Raw genomic sequence first — 23,498 nt, forward strand, 5'->3', positions numbered from 1 at the left:
GGGCAGGAAAGCTGCTGATCATCCATGATGATGAGCTGGAAGTGTGTCATTAAAAAGTGGGTAACAATCCCAGAGAGGCAGGGAGAGGTTGGAGCATGCAAGAAGAATTTTGCGCAGCCTAGAAGAGCATTCTTAACATCATTCCCTAAAGAAAAGCTCCTTACCTGTTCACCAAAAATGTCAGAGCCTTGAACTGGAATGTTAACTATAATCTGGATAACGTAAAGTCTTACTTGTAATATCTTCCTCACCCTGAAACAATGGGGGCAATTTTAAATCTCGGGTGGAAATGTGACCCTGTGAAGAACTGGCCAGTCCAAGAATGGCAGCAGGATTAGGGAGGCCTGACCAATTTTAACAGCTGGGCTTCATTAGCATGCCACTGGGCAACTGCCAGGAATTGTAGAGAACAGTCCTCAGCACTACAGTAAGTGATCAGAAGCAGGGTCTGACAGGGATCACAGTAGAAGGGAAGCCCTTGATCCCTTGAGCATCAAGGGATGCTCAAGATTTCCTTATGGGACCCAGGTGAGCACTCCTGCAAGGAAACTGAAAAAAAAATGTGTTTTTCTAGTCCTCTTCTGGCCCTAAACCCATTTCCTGACAAATTAGTCTGGCAGTCAGGCCCCAATGATGTCACTGGAGTACAATCTGTATATTTAAATAAGGATCCTGCTACGCTGAACATCTTTGCTGGTTGCAATTTTAAACTGCCATCGGCCAAATCTGTGCAGAAGGGTAAGTCTCCTGCTCCATTTTAACTGTACTCATGGGTAGAAGTTTGCCCTTGTTGGGCGGGCTCAGTGCAGGTGGGCGGGGGCGGTCGGGAAGCCGACCGCCGCCCGCGATTGGGGTCGGAATGGGATTTCACGCTGGCGGGCCAATTAAGGCCCACCCAGTATAAAACGCGTGCTGCAGCGCTCAGCGCTGCCTGTGTGGGGGAGGGAGGAGGGCGAGAGCGAACTTCGCACATGCATGCGGGTGCGCGCTGGAAAAACTCCCTGAGGCACAGAGCTGCCTCAGGGAGATAAACAACTTTGAAAATAAAAAATAAAGATTCGTAAAATGTTAAAAAACAAGTCCCTTCATGTGACTCTGTCACAGGGGTAGGGATATGTTAGAAATTAGGATGAAATTTTTAAAAAGTTTTGATGACAGATCGAATCCTGCCCGTGGATGAGGTTTTGCTAAAAATGCAAAGGCCACCTAGCCTTTTCGCTCATCCGCCAACCATAATTTTGGACAGGCAGCGAAAAATTTAGATCAATTGGATTGTTAATGGCCTTAATAGGCCTTTTAATTGTCGGCGGGCGCGCTGCCAACTCCCACACGCGCCCGCCAACCGAAATATCGGCGAGTGCACAATGATATCGGGATGCTCACCTGACATCATTGTGCGTCATTTAATGCATTTAATTAGGCGCATGCCCACTCAGCAAAAAATCTGACTCATGTTCCCAACCCTCCCTGAATGACAAGGAGATTCCCAGAATTGGGGGTTCCTCTCCCGAGCACTGCCTTCGACAGTCAAGGAGATAAGCAATTTAAATTTCCCATCGCAGTGCATGACCTCTCCTCTCCAAGTCCATGATGTCTCCCACAGGGAGCTGCAACTGCATGGAGTGCAGCTGGGAGGTGGCTGGAGAGGGCTGGAATTGGGAGGGCTGTCAGCATTGGAAGGTCTTGGCAATCCTGAGATATGCGAAATGACAGGGGAGTCTCTGAAATGGGATTGGTCTCTAAAATAGGGTAGCTTTCCTCAGTTTCCCCTCTTCCCCACTATTCTCTTACCCTGCTAATGGGTGGCCTCCTGGTTCTTGGAACTGGTCCAAAACCACAAGCAAAAATATTACAGGTGACCCAACCTGTCTGTGCACAACATTTTAACATTTATGGAAGTTGCATAATTAGATATCGTGTGGCCAGATGTCACATGGACACATGTCAGGTATCACATGGTCAAATGAGAGCGGTCAGAATGTCACATGATCAAACATACAGGAATGACTCCAAACAGGACTGGCAACCCTAAACTGTACTTCAATTAGTTTCTACCAGGCGTGGGAATTAGAATTGCCCTGAGTGTGACTTCTTAGCTGCCTTGATTGTTTAGTTCTCGTTGAAAACCACATGGCTAACATGGAAAAAGGTATGAGACAGAGAACAACAAGTGATGTACAGCAGTAAAAATTAATCTTGAGTGGTTACATAAAACAAGCAATATTGCAATCGGGGCCCAAGTAATTGGAAGATCATTTCTTTGGGGTAAATGTCCCATTGGCAGCAGGAGATTTTAATTAGCATTCTCAGATACTGACTATGCCAATGATATCACTGCCATTAGACGGAAGTTGAAATTTGTGGGGATTCAAGGAAATGGTAACCAACATGCAGTGACTGCAATGGGAGGAAGGGATCAAGTTAAAATCAGGGCTCACATCTAAGCAAGTCCCATATTTCATCATCAAAAGAAAAAACCAAAGGAATCCAATGGTTGCTATTCTACAAGTGTGGAGAATGGCAGAGATAAGGAGAGAAATATTCTGCCTTTGCAGTCTCTGCATGTTGGGTATCATTTCCATGGATCCCCAACAAATTTTAATTTCCGATCACCATTACATATTGTTGTGAATACATTTTCAGGTTATAAAGTGACAAAATGTGTTCATGTGTGCAACCACTTGTGATCTGAAATTCTTAACTTTTCTAGGCCTACCACTTCTTCAAGGCATGGCCCTGACTTCTGGAGAAGAGGTGGTGACAGCCGGTGTAGTGGTTTGCCCTGTTGTCTCTGATGACTTTGGCGTGGGTGCTCTGACGAGCCTAGGCCTTAGGGGCCCCGGCTTGCTTTGGCTGTCCTCCTGTGGGCCAGCTGCTCCCTCTGCAATGACGGAGGACGAGGTTGAGGAGGTCACAAGCAAAGGGGCTCAAAGGGAGAGGGCAGCCTCTGAGATTCCTGAGTGGATGACCCAGGGGTGTCCAGCTGCCACTCCTCATCCCTTTGGGTGCCCGACACCTTGAGGGGAAGGGAGAGGAGAGATGTCAAGGTGCCCCGTTTCTCTCTCATGTCACCACTGCAGGAACTCACCCATGGTTACCGTGATGGAGTGCAGGTCTGCGTGCATCTCCATGTTCTGCTGGACCAGAGTCTCCATGGCGTCTGCCATCCTACCCACAGAGACCTCCTTTTGCGCACATGTGGGCACCACTTCATCAGAGAGCAGACGGATGCACTCCTCTGACTCACCTGCCACTCTGTTGAGGGATTCCAACAGCTCTGCATGATGTTCCCACGCCTTCTGCTGACTCTCCACGATGAGTTGGAAGGCCGAATCCAGTGACTCAGACCTCACAGACTCGGACACACTGCCTCTTCCCCAGCAGTCCTCCGAGTGCCGGGGAGCTCAGCTGAACCGGCCTCCTCCCGCTGCAGACACGTGTCCATGTGGTGGCCACCAGACTGTGAACCCGAGCCTGCTCTAGATCTAGGTCCCACCGAGGTGTGTATCTCTGTGCTGGTGGAGGTGTGGGTAAGTGCTGTGATGGGTCTTCCAGGCTGCTCATTTCCAGCTCTTCAATGGACAAGGTGTCCTCTTGGCTGGAGGTGAGGACCTGGATGGAGCTGAGGGGCTGGTTGGCTGAGGGTGTCGGTTGCTTGGCAGAGCTCCCTGTGAACCAAAGTAGGGATAATTAGTGCATGGCTGCAGAATCAAAAGCAGGAGAGAGAGCACTCACAGTTGCGTTGAGAAGGGAATGACGTGGTGTAGGATCTTCATGTGGGTGTTCGCTGCCGACCTCACTGTCACCGCAGGCAGGGTCCACATCCTAGCCTGTCAGCATGATGGCACAGTCCTCAAAGTGAGTGAGGGGTCTTATGTGGGCCACTCCACCCATGGTCTGGGACCTCTCCCTGCTGTTGTGAGCTAACCTCTCCTGCATGAAAACAGATGGAGAGAGTGTGAACAGGACACATGGCACTGCATGGAATGCTTGTGTGGTGAGCGGAGTCATGGACAGGATGAGGGGACAAGCTCCAGAGGATATGAGCCTGATGGAGATGTGAGGGTGTGTGTGAGAGTTAGTGGTGTTGTCACTTGAGGTGTGAGATCGCTGTGGATGTGTGATGGGTTTGTGAGTGTGTGAGTTGAGAGTGATGAGGCGGTTGACTTACCCTGGCAGAATGGATTAGAGCATTCATCCTCTTCCTGCACTGGAAGGCTGTCCTCTTTTGCAGGGCACTGGCACTGACCACCGCTGCCACTACCTCTCATGCTGGATTGGTGACCTTGCTTGCTGGTAGTCGCCCAGAGCAGGAATAGGGGACTTCGCAGCGGGCCTCCACAGCGTCCAGTAGGCATCGCCAAATATAGGAGGCAGCATGTTTCCTCTGTTTGGTAGCCATCAGTTCCATGCAGCTTCCTGTCCCTTGAAGAGTGCTGGCTCTGTGCAGGGGCAGCCTTTAAATATGGTGCCCGGTTTACTGAAGGCCTGAGGTGACGGTGGTGCAGGCGAATTACAGGCTGCCCTGCCAGCGACTCAGCGTGTTTCCGGGGAATGAATTATTCATGAGATGAGATGCGCCAGGAATGGGACGATATGGTGTGAAAAGCCGCCATTGCGGCCAGTGGGTAAAACATCCTTTTTCCTGCCCGCTACCGCACTTGGGACGATTTGGGACGATCCCACCCATAGTCTTTGATTTTGACGCTTTCCTGTGTCTAATGATACATGAGTCAGGCAAAGCATTTGCTTATGTCTGTTTCCGTAGCTCGATTTCCTGCAGCAGGTCGCTCACCTGTCACCAGAGGCTATGGCTTGAGGGGTGCAACTCGATGGCTGACCAGGAGGCTCACCAGCTCTTACCACCTGCCATAGGTGTATTGGAAGGAATTACAGGTTAATAATCAATCTGTTTGGCCATGTTATGAATGCACCTTCTGTGGCCATCAAGTCCTGGAGCAGGACTCAAATCCAGAGCTTCTGGCCCAGAGGCAGGGATGCTACTGAGACCACTGAGGCACAAGACCTCCTAGCCAGGCATAAAGTGGGAGGTCATAATTTTTTAAGCTACTCGGGAGCTGATCTCCATCTCACTTCTGCCTTGTTTCCGGGATAAACAACTCAGTAGCAGGGGAAAAGTTTTTTTTAAGTAAATTGCTGTCTTACCAACCATTCTATCCATTCTGATTTTTGGGTGGACCTCAGATTAGACCTTCAGTAATCCTGTTGGCAACAAAGTTTGGGTGGGGAGGTGGTGGCGGTGGGGGGAGCACAGGTTGGCGGAAAGCAATACTCATGGGTATATTTCAACAGGGACCAAATGCCAGTTAGGACACCAGTGTACTTTTATGTCAGACAATGTTGTCCATGCTACTTCCTCAATGTGCCCAGAAATACATGGGCAGCACATGCCAGGAGGCAGCCATTGGCAGCACAACTTAAAGGCATCATAAGCTGTAGTCAGGTAAAGCTGAAGCAGGTCAGGCAACTATTTTTTCTTCATTCATTTTGGTACTTTCAACCTTAAAAGTTTCCTCAAGTCTAACTCCTTGCTGCTGTGTGCATTTTACAGTTCCTAGCCATGTTAATCTGCTGCTGCACTGATCCTGAAATATTTTTGGCACTCCTCCTAAAGGTGCTGATGCAGGCACACATCCATCTATAATGGAAGGCCTCTGGTTTATGCTCAGTTAGCTGACCATGGTCAAGACAATGATTGAAAGACTAATGCTCATTTCAGTTTCACTATATTCTGGTAAGTGGAAATATCAGCTCTGAGCCCTGATGGCGGGCCAGTGACTTTATTAGAAGTGCATATATGGGTGCCTCGAGCAAGAACTTATTAGTCAAAAAGAAAAGGGAAGCATTCGTAAGGGCTAGAAGGCTGGGAACAGATAAAGCCCGTGGAGAATATAAAGAAAATAGCAAGAAACTTAAGCAAGGAGTCAGGAGGGCTAAAAGGGGTCATGAAAAGTCACTGGCAACCAGGATTAAGGAAAACCCCAAGGCCTTTAATACACATGTAAAAAGCAAGAGGGTAGCCAGGGAAAGGGTAGGCCCACTCAGGGACAGAGGTGGGAATCTGTGTGTGGAGCCAGAAGAAAAGGGAGAGATGCTAAATGAATACTTCTCATCAGTATTCACCAAAAAGGAGGACTTAGCGGTCGATTTGTCTAGGGAAGAGTGTGAAGACAGCCTGGATCATGTTGAGAACAAAAAAGAGGTGTTAGGCGTCTTGAAGAATATTAAGGTGGATAAGTCCCCAGGGCCAGATGGGATCTACCCCAGAGTACTGAGGGGGGCAAGGGAGGAGATTTCTGGGGGCCTTGACAGAAATCTTTGTATCCTCACTGGCTACGGACGAGGTCCCAGAGGACTGGAGAATGGCCAATATTGTTCCATTGTTTAAGAAGGGTAGCAGGGATAATCCAGGAAATTACAGGCTGGTGAGCCTTACGTCAGTGGTAGGGAAATTATTGGAGAAGATTCTTCGTGACAGGATTTACTACCATTTGGAAGCAAATGGGCGTATTAGTGAGAGGCAGCATGGTTTTGTGAAGGAGAGGTCGTGTCTCACTAACTTGATCGAGTTTTTCGAAGGAGTGACAAAGATGATCAATGATGGAAGGGCAGTGGATGTTATATACATGGATTTCAGTAAGGCCTTTGACAAGGTCCCTCATGGCAGACTGGTACAGAAGGTAAATTCGCACAGGATCAGAGGTGAGCTGGCAAGATGGATACAGAATTGTCTTGGTCATAGAAGACAGAGGGTAGCAGTGGAAGGGTGCTTTTCTGAATGGAGAGCTGTGACTAGTGGAGTTCCACAGGGATCAGTGCTGGGATCTTTGCTGTTTGTAGTATACATAAATGATTTGGAGGAAAATGTAACTGGGCTAATTAGTAAGTTTGCAGATGACACTAAGGTTGGAGGAGTTGCAGATAGTGAAGAGGATTGTCAAAGGATACAACGGGATGTAGATCGGTTGGAGACTTAGGCGGAGAAATGGCAGATGGAGTTTAATCCGGACAAATGCGAGGTAATGCATTTTGGAAGGTCTAATACAGGCAGGAATTATACAGTAAATGGCAGAACCCTTAAGTGCATTGATGGGCAGAGGGATCTGGATGTACAGGTCCACAGGTCACTGAAAGTGGCAACGCAGGTGGATAAGGTAGTCAGGAAAGCATATGGCACGCTTGCCTTCATTGGCAGGGGTATTGAGTATAAAAGCTCATGCTGCAGCTGTATAGAACCTTGGTTAGGCCACACTTGGAATATTGCGTGCAATTCTGGTCGCCACATTACCAGAAGGATATGGAGGCATTGGAGAGGGTGCAGAGGAGGTTTACCAGGATGCTGCCTGGTCTGGTGGTTATTAGCTATGAGGAGAGGTTGGAGAAACTCGGATTGTTCTCACTAGAGCGATGGAGATTGAGGGGCAACTTGATAGAAGTTTACAAAATTATGAGTGGCATGGACAGAGTAGATAGTCAGAAGCTTTTTCCCAGGGTGGAGAGTCAATTACTAGGGGACATAGATTTAAGGTGAGAGGAGAAAACTATAGAGGAGATGTGCGGGGCAAGTTTTTTACGCAGAGGGTAGTGAGTGTCTGGAATTTGCTGCCAGAGATGGTGGTGGAAGCAGGTACAATAGTGGTGTTTAAGAGGCAGCTTGACAAATACACGAATAGGATCGGAATAGAGGGATACGGACCCCGGAAGTGCAAAATGTTTTAGTTGACGGGCAATATGATCGACACAGGCTTGGAGGGCCGAAGGGCCTGTTCCTGTGCTGTACTTTTCTTTGTTCTTTGACTGATGGGTTCAATGATGATCTAATGGCCAGCTGATGTTCACTGTTTATGTCCGCAAGTGAGGATTAGACAAAGGCTTGGTACCAGATTGTTAGCAGTGTCCATGTCATAATACCACAGTACGAATCCACATGTTCAGAAGGGGAAGGGAAAAATGAGAACATAAAAGAGCTTTTTTCCATAGGAATATAAATCCACTAATACATACCCTTTGTTTCTCTGGATCAACGTATCTAATACCAAAGTAATCCTTCTCCAACAAGCTGAAATGGTTGCAGACGTGATCAATGAGGAATTGACCTTTGGTGTCTCTCTGCAAAAACAAAGAGAATAAAGTCCCCCTCAAATTAATATTAATGTGGTGCTTTCATGGTCAACATATTATTCATTTGTTAAATTTGCATTTCGAGTTAGATCTTTCTGGTCTCCTGTAGGCCATGAGATTATTTCCTGTCAATGAAAGATTCCATAAATGGTTTGATACAACTAGCATATTGCTAACATATTAAATAATATGCTGAAATTTTGACCAAAATTATTTTTCACTCAATGACTGGATAAGTAGCTTCGAGCTATTTTCACCTGGGTTAAAATTAAATAATTTGAACATCGACTGAGGATGTGAATGAAGAGCACAATTTAATGACTGTTCAATGGCAAAAATATTATTTCATTTAAGCGATCATTCAACATTTTTGAAGACTTATATTTGCTATTCATCTGTTTAGAGACTGAGCAGCAATTTTAGGCATGCTTCTGAATGAATTGTATGTTGTTTCTCCAAACACAAAAGCAAAATACTGTGGATGCTAGAAACCTGAAATAAAAGCAGAAAATGCTAGAAAAACTCAGCCGACCTGGCAGCATTCGTGGAGAGATGAACAAAGTTAATATTTCAGGTTGATGACCATCTCAAATGATGAGATTAGAGATGTAATAGATTATGAGCAAGTAGAGAAGCAGAGAAAGGGAGAAGGGGAGAAAGGCACGAGAGATTACCCGGAGTTTGGTTAAAGCATGGAGACTCCGCAGACCTCCCAAAAGAGTGGGCATGACTAGGATTCGGAATTCCCACCCCCATTTCAGACAAATCCCATTTTCCCCAGTTGGGAAAAGGGGGTGGAGCATAACTCACACATGAGAGAAACCCAAACTCAGCAGGGCCATTTGAACTTAGCGTTGAATTCGAACAGACCCCATTTTCACTGTAGTAAATATCTTAACCACAGTGTGCGAGTTACAAATTTTTAGAGACATAAATGCTCCTGAAGAGCAGATAAAGCCTGTTGAACTATGAAGCTGTGAAGTTATTTAAATCCTCAGCCCTTTAAAAATCAAAAAAGCCTGCCTGTATAGGTGAGAGGTAAAGAAAAAGTCTATTCCAACAGTTACAATAGCTGTTTGTTGATATAGCCCTAAGGACTCTTTATGAATGCTTGGCTGCTTTCCAGAACCTATAACTAACTCAGCAGGGAGGCTCGAAATTCACTGTTTGATTAATAGCTCAAAAAGGTTTTTAAATAATTAGCTGTCTTTGAAGTGGGGTTAAAAATAGGAGTTTGTTTTTATAGGGGATTAAGCACTTGATATGTGAAATATTTTGAATTGCCTTCCATGAATGGATTTTTTTTTTACAGTGAAGGCTTTAATAGATATTTAACCTTTATTTTATTTCACCTCAACATGGCTCCTGAGCTCTACCCATGGTGAATACTGGGTGAGTTGGCATGGACAGTGTATGGCCAAGGGTGGTGGGGTTGGAATGGGTTGGTAAGAGTTAGCATTGGAGTGTATGAGTGGCCATGGGTGTGGTTGGGAGGGCATGAGTTTGCATGGATGGGGCAAGAGGAGTAGCTGGGGGCATGAGGAGGCAGTGTGAGGGGTAAGGACTAGAGAGCATAAAATTTGAGCAACTAACTGGGATGAAGTCCCAGAGAACCAAAATGGGCAGCAGCAGCCCCTGTGGTTGCCTCCAATCTGCATCTGGGGGCAGCAAGCCAGGCTCTATCCTGACCCAACCCCAAAAATGAAGATCCCGCCATTTGGGGGAGTTTCTCCCAAGGTGCGCGCAGCGAGCTGGGAAATTTCCCAATTCACGCTACCTGCGTCAGGAAAGAAAATTTGGGCCCAGGTGACAAAACGAATGATGTTACTAAGGAAAAAGGGAATGGTAATGGGACAGGTAAAGATAGGTCAACAGGTAAAGACAGTCAAGATGAGGTTTAAATGAAAATTTGGAGGAGTAGCTGGTGGTGTAGTGGTATTGTCACTGGACTAGTGTCCTAGAGATCTATGGTAATGCTCTGGGGACCCAGGTTTGAATCCCACCATGGCAGATGGTGAAAGTTGAATTCAATAAAAATCTGGAATTAAAAGACTGATGATGACCATAAAACCCCATCTGGTTCACTAATATCCTTCAGGGAAGGAAATCTGCCATCCTTCCTGATCTGGCCTACATGTGACTTTTAAATGCCCTTCGAACAAGGACAATTAAGGATGGGTAATAAATGCTGGCCTAGCCAGTGACGCTCACATCCCATGAACGAATAAAAAAATAGCAGAAACATTACCAATATTTGTTGTCCACAGAACTGGGGACAGAAAATTGTTCAACTTAATGTTTAGTCCAAAAGGCTGTAAAGGGCCTAATCAAATGATGAGATGCTGCTCCTTGAGCTTGACTAAACAGTGTAGGAGAGTGAGAACAAAATGGTCAGAGTGGGAGTAGTCAGAGCATTAAAATGGCAGGCGATCAGAAGCTTGGGGTCATGCTTGTGAACTGAACGGGGGTGTTCTCCAAAACAGTCACCCAATGTGTGTTTGGTCTCCCCATTGTAAAGGAGGCTGCATTGTGAGCAGCAAATGGAGTATATTTGTTGAAAGAAGTACAAGTAATTTGCTGTTTCCCCTGGACAATGGGAAGGAAAGAGGTAAAAGGGCAGGTGTTACATCTCCTGCACTTACATGGGGAGATGCATTGGGAAGGGGAAGGGATGTTGGGGTAATTAGAAGGTGAACCAGAGTGTCACGGAGAGAATGCTCCCTTTGGAACGCTGAAAGTGGAGAAGAGGAAAGGATAGGTTTGGTGGTGGTATTACTCTTGTTATGATCCCAGCTGATGTTACTACTGGACAAGCCAGACGCCAGGGTGGAACCCAGTTTGATAGATTCTAACTTTTATTTTTTGTTTAGAAATATGGAGTGTGGCGACTGAACTGAGTCACGGGGTCAGCTGATGAACGTGATCATGATCACAGTAAGTACACAGTCCATGTAAACCAATAGGCGATCTGTGGTCAGGCACACCACGCTCTGAAATCAAGTGACAGATGCCATCCCAAACAGATGCTATGGATCTCTCATCAACTTCCCCAGACATCTGTCACACCCTGAGCCAACCAGTCACACTGAACTCCATCTTTCTCCTGAGGGTTTCCAATCTCCACGCTCAAAGAATCCGCTTTGGAACCTACTTTCAAATGACACTTTCTTCAATGCCTTCCACAAGGGTCCACCTCCAGGGTTTCAAGCTCTCCTTCTGTTGTTCCTTTCTCCAGGGTCACCACCTGCATTCAAGCTTTGCCTTCCATGCGCCCTCTCTCAGATACTCAGCCATGCCAACAGAACACCATTGCTTCACATACCCATAGTAAAGAATTACAGACCTTCGGCTGTCTCCTTGGATCTTCTGGTTTCTCGCTAGCCTATTTTGTTTAAGTCTGCATCCTGCAGCTTTCTCCCTTTAAGGTTGGAACCTTCTTCTCTGCTCCTTACTTTCACTTCCACTGAACAGGGTCTTGTTCCAGATTCCTGTCCTTGTCCTTTGACCTAGCTTAGAGGGCTTCTTGCGATTTTTCTGGAAACCTCCAGCCATTGACCTGGAAGGGTCATATTGCATTTTCAGTCCTTTTTGTTGACAATTCTTAGTTTCCTATTCTATAGGCACTTCAGTTGTTTTCATATTGTCCATTACTGAAGTTGATACATCAAGAATGTTACTTGGATCAGTTCTTTGCTCAACTGGACCACAATTTGGCAAGAAATTATTATTCACAGGTGCAACTTCAGAACAGTGACACTCCATGCCACACATTCAAGAACCTCATTACTCTTTTTATGACAATGTTCTAACAGCTCACTAATTTTGGTTTTTAAATCGGCACTTAACCAATTGTTCTGATTCACCAGTAATTCTTTTTTCTGTTCAAGGCATTTTCCATGATAGTTCATAGAGACTACTGATGCTTGAAGTTCATCAAGTTTTAACTATAGCTTGACCTTTGTTAAGTTTGCTTCTACAAGTTTAACATTTAGACATTTCAAGTCCTCAGTCAAGTGTTCCATTTTCCACGACTGATTCTCAATTGCTGTCACCAATTCTCATTCTTCATTAGCAAGCTCCACTTTTACACATGAAAGTTGGTTTTCTACATTAATCAGGTTATCGTTCAATTGCTTGTTATTGGCAATAAGTGTTTCAATTTTGCCCACAGTAGTTTCCTGAAGTTGCTTAGGATCAGCACAATCAACCATATATTGCAATATAGTTGTTGCCACTTTACTGTCTCCACTAGCCAAATCATTACCCAGAATAAAATCCACCCCTTCAATAGGTGATCTAGGAATAATTCCCACCATAACAATTCCAATTACAAAGTGACTTTACACAAAGAAACAGGTTCATAAATTCCATTAATACCCATTATTAATACTTCTTCCTTCATAAAACTGCCCAGAACACAAATTGTATCATCAGCCACCATCAATGATTGATCTGCCCTAGTATCTCTCTCTCAAAATTTTGATCTGTTTACTTATTTTGTTGGAGGAATAAGGAAACACTTCTCCCTTCGAAACAAAACTTTAGAACCTCTATTGCCTGACTTCCTTCACCAATAATCAAAGAAGAATTCTCTGGACTATCCTGTACCATATCCCCTTTCCTGAAGGTTCTGAGGGAACATATTTCACCTGTACCACTGCTACAGTTTTAACAACCATGTCCTTTTCTGATGCAACCTTTCCTGAGGATTCCTACTACTGTAATAGTTCTACCATTTAGTTTCCAGCAATCTGCTCGAACATGTCCCACCTTGTAACAATGAAAGCACTTAGGCCTTTGAATCTCACTTCCTTTCTGGTATGAGGAGAAATTTCCAGGGAATTTCCAACTCTTCCCTGGCCACTTGCCTTCCTTTCACCTTCAGAACTTCTATCTTTCTCGGGTTTGTGGGGGTAATGGAAAAAGGGTTTAGATTTATGGATCAGCTCATAGTCGTCATCCATCTCTGCTGCCTGTTTAGCTGTTTCAACCCCTGGTCTTCAACATGGTTTCTAACTACAGGAGGAACCGAGTCTTTAAATTCTTCCAAGAGAATTATTTCCCTGAGAGCTTCATATGTTGTCTCTGCCTTTAATATCCACACCCAATGGTCAAAATTACTTTGCTTTACCCTCTCAAACTCAATATAGGTCTGCCCAGGCTGGTTCCTTATATTCTGAAATTTCTGCCTGTATGCCTCAGGGACTAACTCATATGCACTATGGATAGCCTTTTTCACTGCATCATAATCCACAGAAAACTCTTCTGACAACGATGCATAAACCTCATGTGCTCTCCCACCAATTTACTCTGTAAGAGCAATGTCTAGATTTCTTTTGGCCACTTCTTTGCTTAGCTACCTTATCAAACAAAATAAAAAATGCTTCAACACCTTTTTCCTTAAACTTTGGGAGAGCTTGCACAAATTTAACCATTGCCCACCAGGCTTTAGGTTGGAGGTTTTTGATCGTCAGAACCTTACTCAGCATCTGAGGCCTCTTTTTTAAAATCCAGCCTTTTCCCTTTCTTATTCCTTCTCTCTTTCCTCCATTGCTAATTTCTCTCTCTGGAAGTCAAGTTTTCACATTTCCAATTCTCTTTCTCTTACCTTATCTCACTCCCTTTCTCTCTCCTGCCTTTCTCCTTACTCCCTTGGACACCTTCCACAAAATTCCACCTCCAGCGTTTCAAACTGTCCTTCCGTTGTTCCTCTCCCCTGGATCACTATATGCATTCAAGCTTTGCCTTCCTGCGCTCTCTCTCAGATACTCAGCCATGCCAACACAACACCACTGTTTCACACGCCCATAGTAAAGAATTATAGACCTTCGGCTATCTCCTTGGATCTTCTGGCTTCTCGCAAGTTTATTTTGCTTTAAGTCAGCATCCTGCAGCTTTCTTCGTTTAAGCTTGGAGCCCTCCTTTCTGCTCCTTACTTTCACTTCCACTGAACAGGGCCTTTTTCTAGATTCCTATCCTTGTCCTTTGACCTAGCTTAGGGAGCTTCTTGGGGCCTTTCTCTTTTTTACTTTAGGACCTGCTCCCTGCATTTCCCTCTCTCAGTGGACTGCTGACAACTTGGTATCTCCCTTGAGATCCAAAACTCACTTGACATTCGCTGTTACTTTAACTTCAGAGCAACTCGTCTAAGATTCTTAGACTTATTTTCCTCAACAATCTGCTAATATGTCCAGCTAGAGACAGACTTAAAATGCTTCCTCCACCTTAGAACGTAATCACCAACTTAATTCAAACTGCTTTTCTGTTTCTCCCTGTCTCCCTGTGTGGGTCTCCTGTTGCTAGGCAACAGCTCAGCTTTTCTACCTTTTGTTTGTTTTAACTTCCCTTCAAGAGTCATAAAACCTAATTAAAATGAAAGCATTTTTTAAAGTGAAACCAAAACTCAAGTTCCCCACATTTCTTAACACAAAAATACAGAAGTACAAATTAAACTTAAACTTAAAGATGGAAGGTGAGGACAAGGGGAACCCAATCATGGTTGGGTTTGGGAAATGGAACGGAAGCTGTCAATACATTTTTTATGTATGTAGTTTCTGTTTGCTGTTTGCCATTGATATGGTGAGTGCTTATTACATTAAGACATTGCAGCTAAAGTATATAGGCATACTAGAAATCAATGCATGAGAAAAAACAAAAGGAGTTTCAATTGTATTTGATAAAGATTATATAATTGCCTTAAACATATTCAATCCACTTATCAATTCACCAAGGCTACTTAGACAGCACCTTCCAAACCCACGACCACTACCATCTAGAAGGACAAAGGCAGCAGATAGATGGGAACATCACCACCTGGAAGTTCCCCTCCAAGTCACTCACCATCCCAACTTGGAAATAGATCGCCGTTCCTTTACTGTCGCTGGGTAAAAATCCTGGAACTCCCTTCCTAACAGCACTCTGGGTGTACCTACACCACATGGACTGCAGCGGTTCAAGAAAGCAGCTCAAGAAGGCTTCTCAAAGGCAGCTAGGGATGGGCAAGCAACAAATGCTGGCCCAGCCAGCGAAGCCCACATCCCGTGAATGAATAAATCAAAATCCAGCCACAGCTCCATGCCTATCAATCCATTTGAATCATATGTTTTTGTGGTCTGTCCTTGACTCTTAAAGGTTTATAAAGGATGTCTTCCAATTAGTAGTGGTGCTAACTGAGTGGTGTGATTATTACATTCTGATTTAAAATTGATTGCAAAAACTAAAACAGAATGTTAACAAAGCTCAAAAGAAACAATATAAGTATTCACACTGTATTATGGCAGAACATAAATACACATTAAACTTAGGTTGATGTAGATATATATATTTGTAGATGCATATATATATCTACGTCAACCTAAGTACTTTATGAAATAATTAATTTATTTTAAAAATGGACAGACTTTAACCTGACTAGCTATGACTCATACCAGAGGAATTTCTAACCTTCAGAAATCAGCAGGGAGCTCATTATCTTTAAAGAGGTGCTGATGCCCTCTGTGACAGCCAACAATCAAATTTCAAAGAAATGCACCCACCCCCTTTACATTTCTACGGCAGAGCTCTAACCAACGGACACGGTAGGTCTGCAAAGGGCAAAAGGAACCTGACTCCTCTTTTTAACACTTCCAAGATTCCAGACCTAGGAAAATACATCATTTGTCCAACACCCTGGAGAAGATGTGGGAGGTATGTCACATGACCTTCCCCAAGCTGCTAGAGCTTATAATATTGTCGAATGGAACTGAACCCAGGCAGTCTACCATTTTAACATCTAACAGGTAGCAGCAGAAAGAGCTCTGTCCAGGTGAAGTGCCTGGCCCTCGTCTACACTGCAAACTACTGGAACATTGGAACTTTTGTTTCTATGCCTTCAAGGCTAATTCATCTCTAAGCACCTTCTCCCATCATTGAAGTCCTTGCTTCTGGGAAGGACAGATCAGCCTGCATCAGTTTCAGCCTGCTAACCACTGAAGGAATACGCCACTGGACTTTTGATTCTGGACTCTGCACTCACGTGAAACCATAACTCTTATTTTTATCATGGCCTTTGCCCTGAACCCCGTTCTTTCCCTTATCCCTCTTTTATTGTATGAGTGCAAAAAAGAGGCAGACGTTGTGAAACCCCTTTCCTGCATTTGTGTGTTTGTAAAGTAAACCAACCCTCTTATTCTACTTTATCTCAAGTTTGCTGTGGGATTATTAATAGAGGATTGGATCACTCCAAACTGAAGGGTTGGGGAAAACATGCAACGACTTATAAAGGGGGAAATCAGAAATCGAAAACACCTTTCTGTTTACAGACGGATAGTGAGAGGAGAACTGAGGGATGTTTAAATTAATCCCCCTCCTTAACGTAACAGAAATTGGGAGCTCACATCCAGGATTGAACCAATTTGAATTTGACCCAAGTCCTAGTTAAGAGACGAGCCAAATTAGAGATTTTTAAAAAAGTCAATTGGAAGCCAAAAGAGGTAAAATTCCATGGCTGAAACTAATTTTAAGACAAGTAAATTACCACAGCAAATTCATTGCCCTAACACTGGAAATGGCAACATTTGATGCCAAATGTTTGCTCAGGAAGAGAATTTAAGTGGGGAAAGTTTGGTGACCCTTACCGCAGATCAATTGATAGCTGTAGCTAGGGAGATACAGTTCAAAGTGCCCAGCAAAATCAAAAGAAAGGAACTAATCCTGATGTTGGCAGAACATCTGGGTCTGACATTACCAGTAGAGCAATCAGATGAAGAGGATAATCATGATTCCGAATCACCTTCCCTGGGCAATTTTGAGCTGGAAAAGCTTAAATTGGAGCTAGAATGTAAGGAGAGGGAAAGAGAGAATCAGAGGGAAGCTCAAGAGAGGGAAACAGAGAAAGAGAGGGAATTTCAAGAGAGGAAAAGTGAGAAAGAGAAGAGGGAGCAAGGGAACAAGAAAAGGAAAGAGAATTCCAGCTCCGTAAATTGGAAATGGAGCTAGCAGCTCAAAGGGAGAGAGAGAGCAGACAACTAGTTGCTGAAAGGGAAAATCTCTCTCTACCCGGCAGCATGCCCTATCCCCCTAACCCGGAACCACTCTCTGAGGCCCTCAAGTATGCAAGATTCTTTCCCAAATTTGAAGAGAGTGATGTGAAGTCATTTTTTACCACCTTTGAGAAAATAGGTGAATTTAAATGGTCATCAGAGATCTGGACATTTTTAATTCAAGGGGCCCAAGAGGTCTACTCCATGCTGCCTTCTGAGGTGTCCCTAAATTATGAGCAGACTAAGGCTGCCATTCTAAGTGTCTATGAGTTCTTCCCAGAGGCATACCGCCAGCAATTCCGGAACGCTCGTGAGAAACCAGCCCAAATCTACATCGAGTTTGAACCTAGATTGTGACCTTGTTTCAGGCCTGTTACAGCAGGAATTGTCCCTAAGCTACCAGTAGCAGGAATCGATTTCCTCCTTGAGGACAATTTGGCTGGCAGCCTGATACTAGCCAGCAAAAGAAAGGAGGCTAAGACCAAGCAGGAGAAATCTGCAGAAGGGTAAAAAGCTGAAGAAGGTCCAGAGGCCAAAAAGGGCGGGTAGCACCCATAGACCCTGAGCGAGAGCTGCTTGAAGGTAGCAAGGCCGAAGCCAGGCCGGTAGACTTAAGCGGGGTCCAGAGAAGGCCCATAGAATCTGAAATAGATGCCCCAAAAATCCCCAAATTATGGGGATCAGAAAAGTCCTAAAGCAGGGGAAGAACTAGTGAGGGAGATGCCCCAGATAGCCAAAGAGCCTGAAAGAAGATAGGTTACTAAACTCGGAAAGGAAAAGTTTAAGGATTTTCTTGAAGTATGGCTGGCAGAAACATTAGCCGGAATTTTCCAGCCCCTCAGGCCGGTGGGACCTTCCAGTCCCACCGATGTGAACAGAGATTTCAATGACTCGCCAGGCCCGCCACAGAGGAACCCGCCGCAGGGGGGGTTGAAAATTGCGACCCTTCTTTCCAGCATTAAATATGGACAAAAGAAGTTCTTAAACCAATAAGCATATAGGGAGGGAGAAGCCTCCCCCAGTCAAAAAGCAACCAGGGAAGGTAGCTGGAGCTGCACTTCCATTCGAGGGCAGTGGTGTTCCAGAGCAAATGGAACGTGTTAGGAGAGCAACCTGCCAAAGCCAAAGGCCCCAGCTAGGAAGCCAGTGATTGATGTCGCTGACTACTTTATGGCAAATTTAAATGTGGAGCAGAACAGTTCCCAAATTGGCCCAGAAAGCGAGAGGGTGATGCCTCATCCAGTTGATAAGCTAATTGATAAGCAAGAGCTGACCATCTCCCAGAGGGCAGTAGTGTCCCAAAAGGCACTGAACCTATCATGCAACTGACCAACAGAGGGACCCCAACCAGATTGGACCCCATGTTCACCCACCATCATGCAGAATTGCAAGAGGAACGGACAGAGTTAACCACTCCCTTTAAAATGATCCACAACTTCCACCAGGCTACAGCCTTGTAGTCATATCCAGTATGGATGCGGGAGAGGTCCCTGCCAGAAGGCCATCTTCCTGTCATCCCTGCCCAGAAATGCAGGCCCAAGTCCAGGGGCCACCTGCCCGCCTGTTGCTGTACCAACCAAAAGCACCTAGCACCGGAAACTGGAACTCTCCAGTTGTGCTAGTGCCAGGGCTGGACCCCAAAATGGAATCCCCTAAAGAAGTCAAGGTCCCTTTAAAACACCCCATTCTCCTGACCCTCAGCCAAACCCCAGTCTCTGGGTCCAAACACCTCAGTCCAGAGGTTACCAAAGTGGACAGGCAGGAGCTAGGCTGGACAAGAGCAGCTCAGCCCTATGATCCCAGGACCTAGCACCCACAAAGTGAGACGTCCAGCATTCCCCTGCAGATCACCCAGAGCAGCATGACCATCACTCGCCCCCTGAGTTCTAACCACCCTGTTAAACTCCAAGACCTTTCTTGAGGATACTTAATCAGGAGGTTGGAAATCCTGACCCCCAACAGAGGGAAGTCAGAACTCTAGCACCGAATACACTTGCCCATGCAATAGGGAACTGCCATTTCCCCTGCTAACTGTGTCTGATGTGCCAGCATGAATGAGAGAATGCCCGTATATTTCTGCAGTTCCTATTCTTCCTCCCTAAGACCACAGAAAAAAAATGAAATGAAATGGAATTAATTTAATTTTTCTCCAATGGGGGAAGCATGTCCCAGCCAGAAGACAGGGAGGAAAATATATAAATATGATATATATCTACGTCAACGTGGTTACTTTATAAATTTATTATTTTTATTTTAAAAATGGGCAAGGCTTTACCCTGACCAGCCATGACTCATACCAGAGGAATTTTTAACCTTCAGAAATTAGCAGGGACCTTGTTATCTTTAAAGAACTGCTAATGCCCTCTGTGATAGCTGACAATCAAATTCTAAAGAAATGCACCTTTACATTTCTAAGGCAGCGCTCCAGCCAACAGAAACGGTGGACAAAATTTTCCATAAATGAGATGAAAGCGGTGGTGGGCAGTTTTGGCAGCATCCAGCCCACTGTCTGGAAGGGGAGCCCGCACCTGATTCTGCGCTTGGGGGCTCATTAATTATGCAAAGGCACATGTCGGTCTGAATCACCTGGCGGGTCAGGAGCTGATTCGTCTGGCTGCCGACATCTGGCGGGTTCGAAAGTCCAGACACCATATTTAAAGGCCATTCCAACAATCTCACTCTCTCCAGCACACCAGAGACATCTGGCAGCCAGAAGAAGAAGGCTGGGAGCCTGAAGAAGATGGCAGCACCCCGCTTCATGCACCAGGCCCTCCAGGCCTTGATCAGAGGGGTGCAGGTGCAAAGGCACATTCTCTATCCCAGGGATGGCTGCAGAAAGCACAGCAGCCTCACCTATGTAGCCTGGGAGGCCATCGCGGAGCAGGTCAAAGCGGCTGCCAACCACACCCGAAATACCACCCAGTGCTGGAATAGGACGAATTATCTCATCCGCTCCACCCGGATGGGTCATCTTTCAACTCCCTCCAATACCAAACTCTCATCACGGCATCATGCACTCAAATGGCTACTCTCTTCAGGGATCTCACGCAGCCATTAGCGGGGGATACATATCAACACTCGTTCTCTCACCGAGTGACATCACCACCATCCCATCTGTCATGTTGCTCACACTCCATCCTCTGGCCCTTCTGGGGAGGGCTCACCACACACAGGGGATATGCATCTCACTCAACCTCTGCTCCATCCCTTCTCATCACCTGCCTTTCTTTCTTCTTCATACTGGCCAAGCTGGCGCACAACAGGCACGAGAGAGCACAGACCGTAGGGTGGGATGGCTGACATCATCACCCTCACTGAGTTTGAGGAGACTGCAGCTGAACTGGCTGGGGAAGACAGGAATCACTCTTGTGGGGAAGGGGAGATCGGCCTCTTCCACCAACCTAGTACAGATCACAGCTCCATCACTTCATCAAATCCTGACATTCACAGTGAGTCACATGCAGCCTTATCTAGCTCATGCTCATTAGCTGAAACTCTATTTTCTATTTTCTAGGCACCAGCAGATCGAGGCCCCCAAGCCAGTCCAACACCAGTCCGAGCCCCCAGACTTCATCCAAAGGGGAAGCTCCGGAAGAACTGTCACTCATACACACCCTCCACCAGCTCAGAGACACACACGTCGGTGAGGAACAGATATAGATTAGACTAGGCTTCACTTTCTGGGGGATACCTCACTGACACGTCCCCATGGCAGTCGGAGGCAGGGACAGCCCAGGTCTCCAGCACTCGGAGGGCTGCCAGAGACCAGCCACCTGCTCAGTCCGAGTCAGATGATGAGCCCCTGGAAGCAGCCGCCAAATCTATGCTGGAGATGCAACAATAGGCGGCAGAACATCAGGCAGAGATTTGACAGTCACTCAGCAGACTACAGCAAATGATGGAGGAGTCCGTACACGTTTTGTCTGATGTCATGCCTTCAACATGCAAGCGCCTCGAGGTCACCATGGGAAGGCTGGGGACCCCCATGGAGACCTTGGTCCAGCAGGTCTTGCTGGATTTGCACTCAGCCCTGCAATCGATGGCCACACACCCTAGTGGGCACCATCAAGATGTAGGTGACATGGGGACGAAGCACCTTGACCTCCCTCCAGGTGCACCATTTCCTGTAGGGGTCAGGGCACCCACAGGGAGGATAAGTGTCAGCTGGACACCCCGGGAGCCTCCTCTCAGGACGCTCCAAGGGTGTGCAGCTACTCAAACCCCGTCTGCCTGTGGCCCCAACCACTCCAGCTTCTCAGGCCCCTGAGGGCGCTTCTTCCCCTGAGCAGGTGACCGTTATCAGGCCGGGGTCCTCCAGGCCTCGGGCCACCAGAGGCGAAGGTCATCACAGACATCAGGACATAGCAGTCGGCAGGCTGCCTCCGCCTCTGCTACAGATGTTGGGGCTGCACCCAGCCATAGCAGTAGAGTTAAGAAATTTAAGAAAAATTTATGTCACTTTTGGGTGACAGGTGTGTTAAACATGTAAATAAATTGCATTTTTGTTAATGCATTTGATGATTATGTGAATGTTCCTGTCAACTGAAGGCATTGTGATTTTGCACATTGGAATCCTCTTATTTCGAAGTTTAGCCTTGCTCCCACTCAGTGATAGTGTCCCACTGAGAGATTCATTTCCCTGTGTTATGAACCTCAGTTGTACGAGTCTCCGCACCCCTTGTGTGATGTCAGGGAGATGTGTTTAAATCTTTATTGGAAATGTGTGATGTAAGCGTTTCTAACCCTTCTTCCTCAAGGAACACCATTGAGTGAGGGCAGCTCAGCATTGATAGTCTAGCAGCATTTGTGTCTCCTCAGTGGTAGTGTCAGAAAAAAAGTCATGCATGGGAGGAGGAGATCCCTAGGCATGTCCACTTCTCAGCCACAGCAGTGTTTGTATCATTAGATAGCCACAAAGGCTTCAAGTCTTCTCCCGCATTGCTCTTGTTCCTATGTGGGCTCTCAGTTCCCAGAGCGAGCTCACTAACAGTGCCCCACAGACCAAAGCAAAGATCATGGGGTCAGAACGCACAAGTATGAATGCGGGACTCGTTCTCGCTGCAAGTGGGTGGGCATCCCCTGAGTTGAAAGAAAATGGCACTGAGGGCTAGGAGAGATGTGGCCATATTCCCTCACTTAACTTTACTCTTCCTTGAACCTGTCAGCAATTAACGTATCATGGGCACATCTTCCACGTCTTCCTTCCTGCATGGCGTGATCACACTCATACTGACCCTCAGCAGCCTCCTGAAGTTCCTGGGCCTCTGGATCTTCATCCTCTGATGAGCTCTCATCCTCCTCCAGTTCACTCTCTGGCAGGGGGTCACCTCTTTGCATTGCCAGATTGATGCAATGATGCGGGAAACCCTGTCAGGAGTGTATTGGAGTGAGCCACCTGAGAGGTCCAAGCATCTGAAACACATCTTCAGAAGCCCTATGGTTTGCTCTATAAGGGAGCGTGTGGAGCTGTGAGCAGCGTTTTACCTCTGCTTGGAACGACTCTGAGGGTGACGCACCGGTGTCATCAGCCAGTGTTTCAGTGGGTTGCCCTTATCCCCAAACAGCCATTCCTGCAGATGTGATGGCCCCTTGAAAACCCCAGGCACCTGGGAGTGACTCAGGATGTAGGAGTCATGGCAACTCCCAGGGTATCATGCACAAACGTGCAGTATGTGCTTCCGGTGATCACATATCCGTTGTTCTTTGATGGAATGATAGCCCTTGCAGTTTATAAACATTAGGGGCTGAAGCCATGGAGCCCGTATAGCCACATGGCTGCAGTCTATTGCACCCTGCACTCCTGGGAAGCCTGATTTGGCAGAGAAGCCAGTGAATCTCGTAGCCTGGCTATCTTCGTCCAGAGCAAACCTGACATAATGATGGGCCTTCCTGTAAAGGGCATCTGTGACCTCCTTCATGCATCGATGTGTTGCGGACTGAGAGGTGCCGCACAGGTCACCTGTTGATCCTTGGAAAGAATCAGAGGCCAAGAAATTGAGTGCTGCGGTCACCTTCAAAGCCACTGGCAGGGGATACCCTCCAACTCCACATGGCATCAGGTCTTCATGAAGAATGGGGCATATGTGATGTACCAGATCTCGGGACAAGCGCAGATGTGCACGGTTTTGCCTCCACTCATTTGTAAATAGGAGACTCTTCTACGATAAACTTTAGGTCTGGAGAGTTGCCCCCATTGTCTGGGTCTCTCCTCCTGACCCTCCTGTTCATGCTCTGGCTCTGCTCTATCATGTCCCTCCTGCTGGAGCTGTGTGCGGAGTCGCCTCTCCCTCCTTCGCCTCCTCCATTGCATTAGGGCCTGACAAAGGCAGCATTGAG

At 46.2% G+C, this 23,498-nt stretch overlaps 1 protein-coding gene across 1 annotated transcript in view; it reads right to left on the minus strand.

Annotated features, from left to right (window-relative positions):
* The window catches only part of frmd3 (FERM domain containing 3), a 318,178-nt gene that overhangs the window by 183,271 nt on the left and 111,409 nt on the right, over window positions 1-23,498 (minus strand). Inside the window, exon 2 of the mRNA XM_078567752.1 lies at window positions 8,026-8,130. Coding sequence (XP_078423878.1) covers window positions 8,026-8,130 — 105 coding nt within the window. The remainder of the gene's footprint in view (window positions 1-8,025; window positions 8,131-23,498) is intronic.

Source organism: Cetorhinus maximus, chromosome 2 (genome assembly GCF_964194155.1).
Source record: "Cetorhinus maximus chromosome 2, sCetMax3.hap1.1, whole genome shotgun sequence".
Taxonomy (NCBI): Eukaryota; Metazoa; Chordata; class Chondrichthyes; order Lamniformes; family Cetorhinidae; genus Cetorhinus; species Cetorhinus maximus.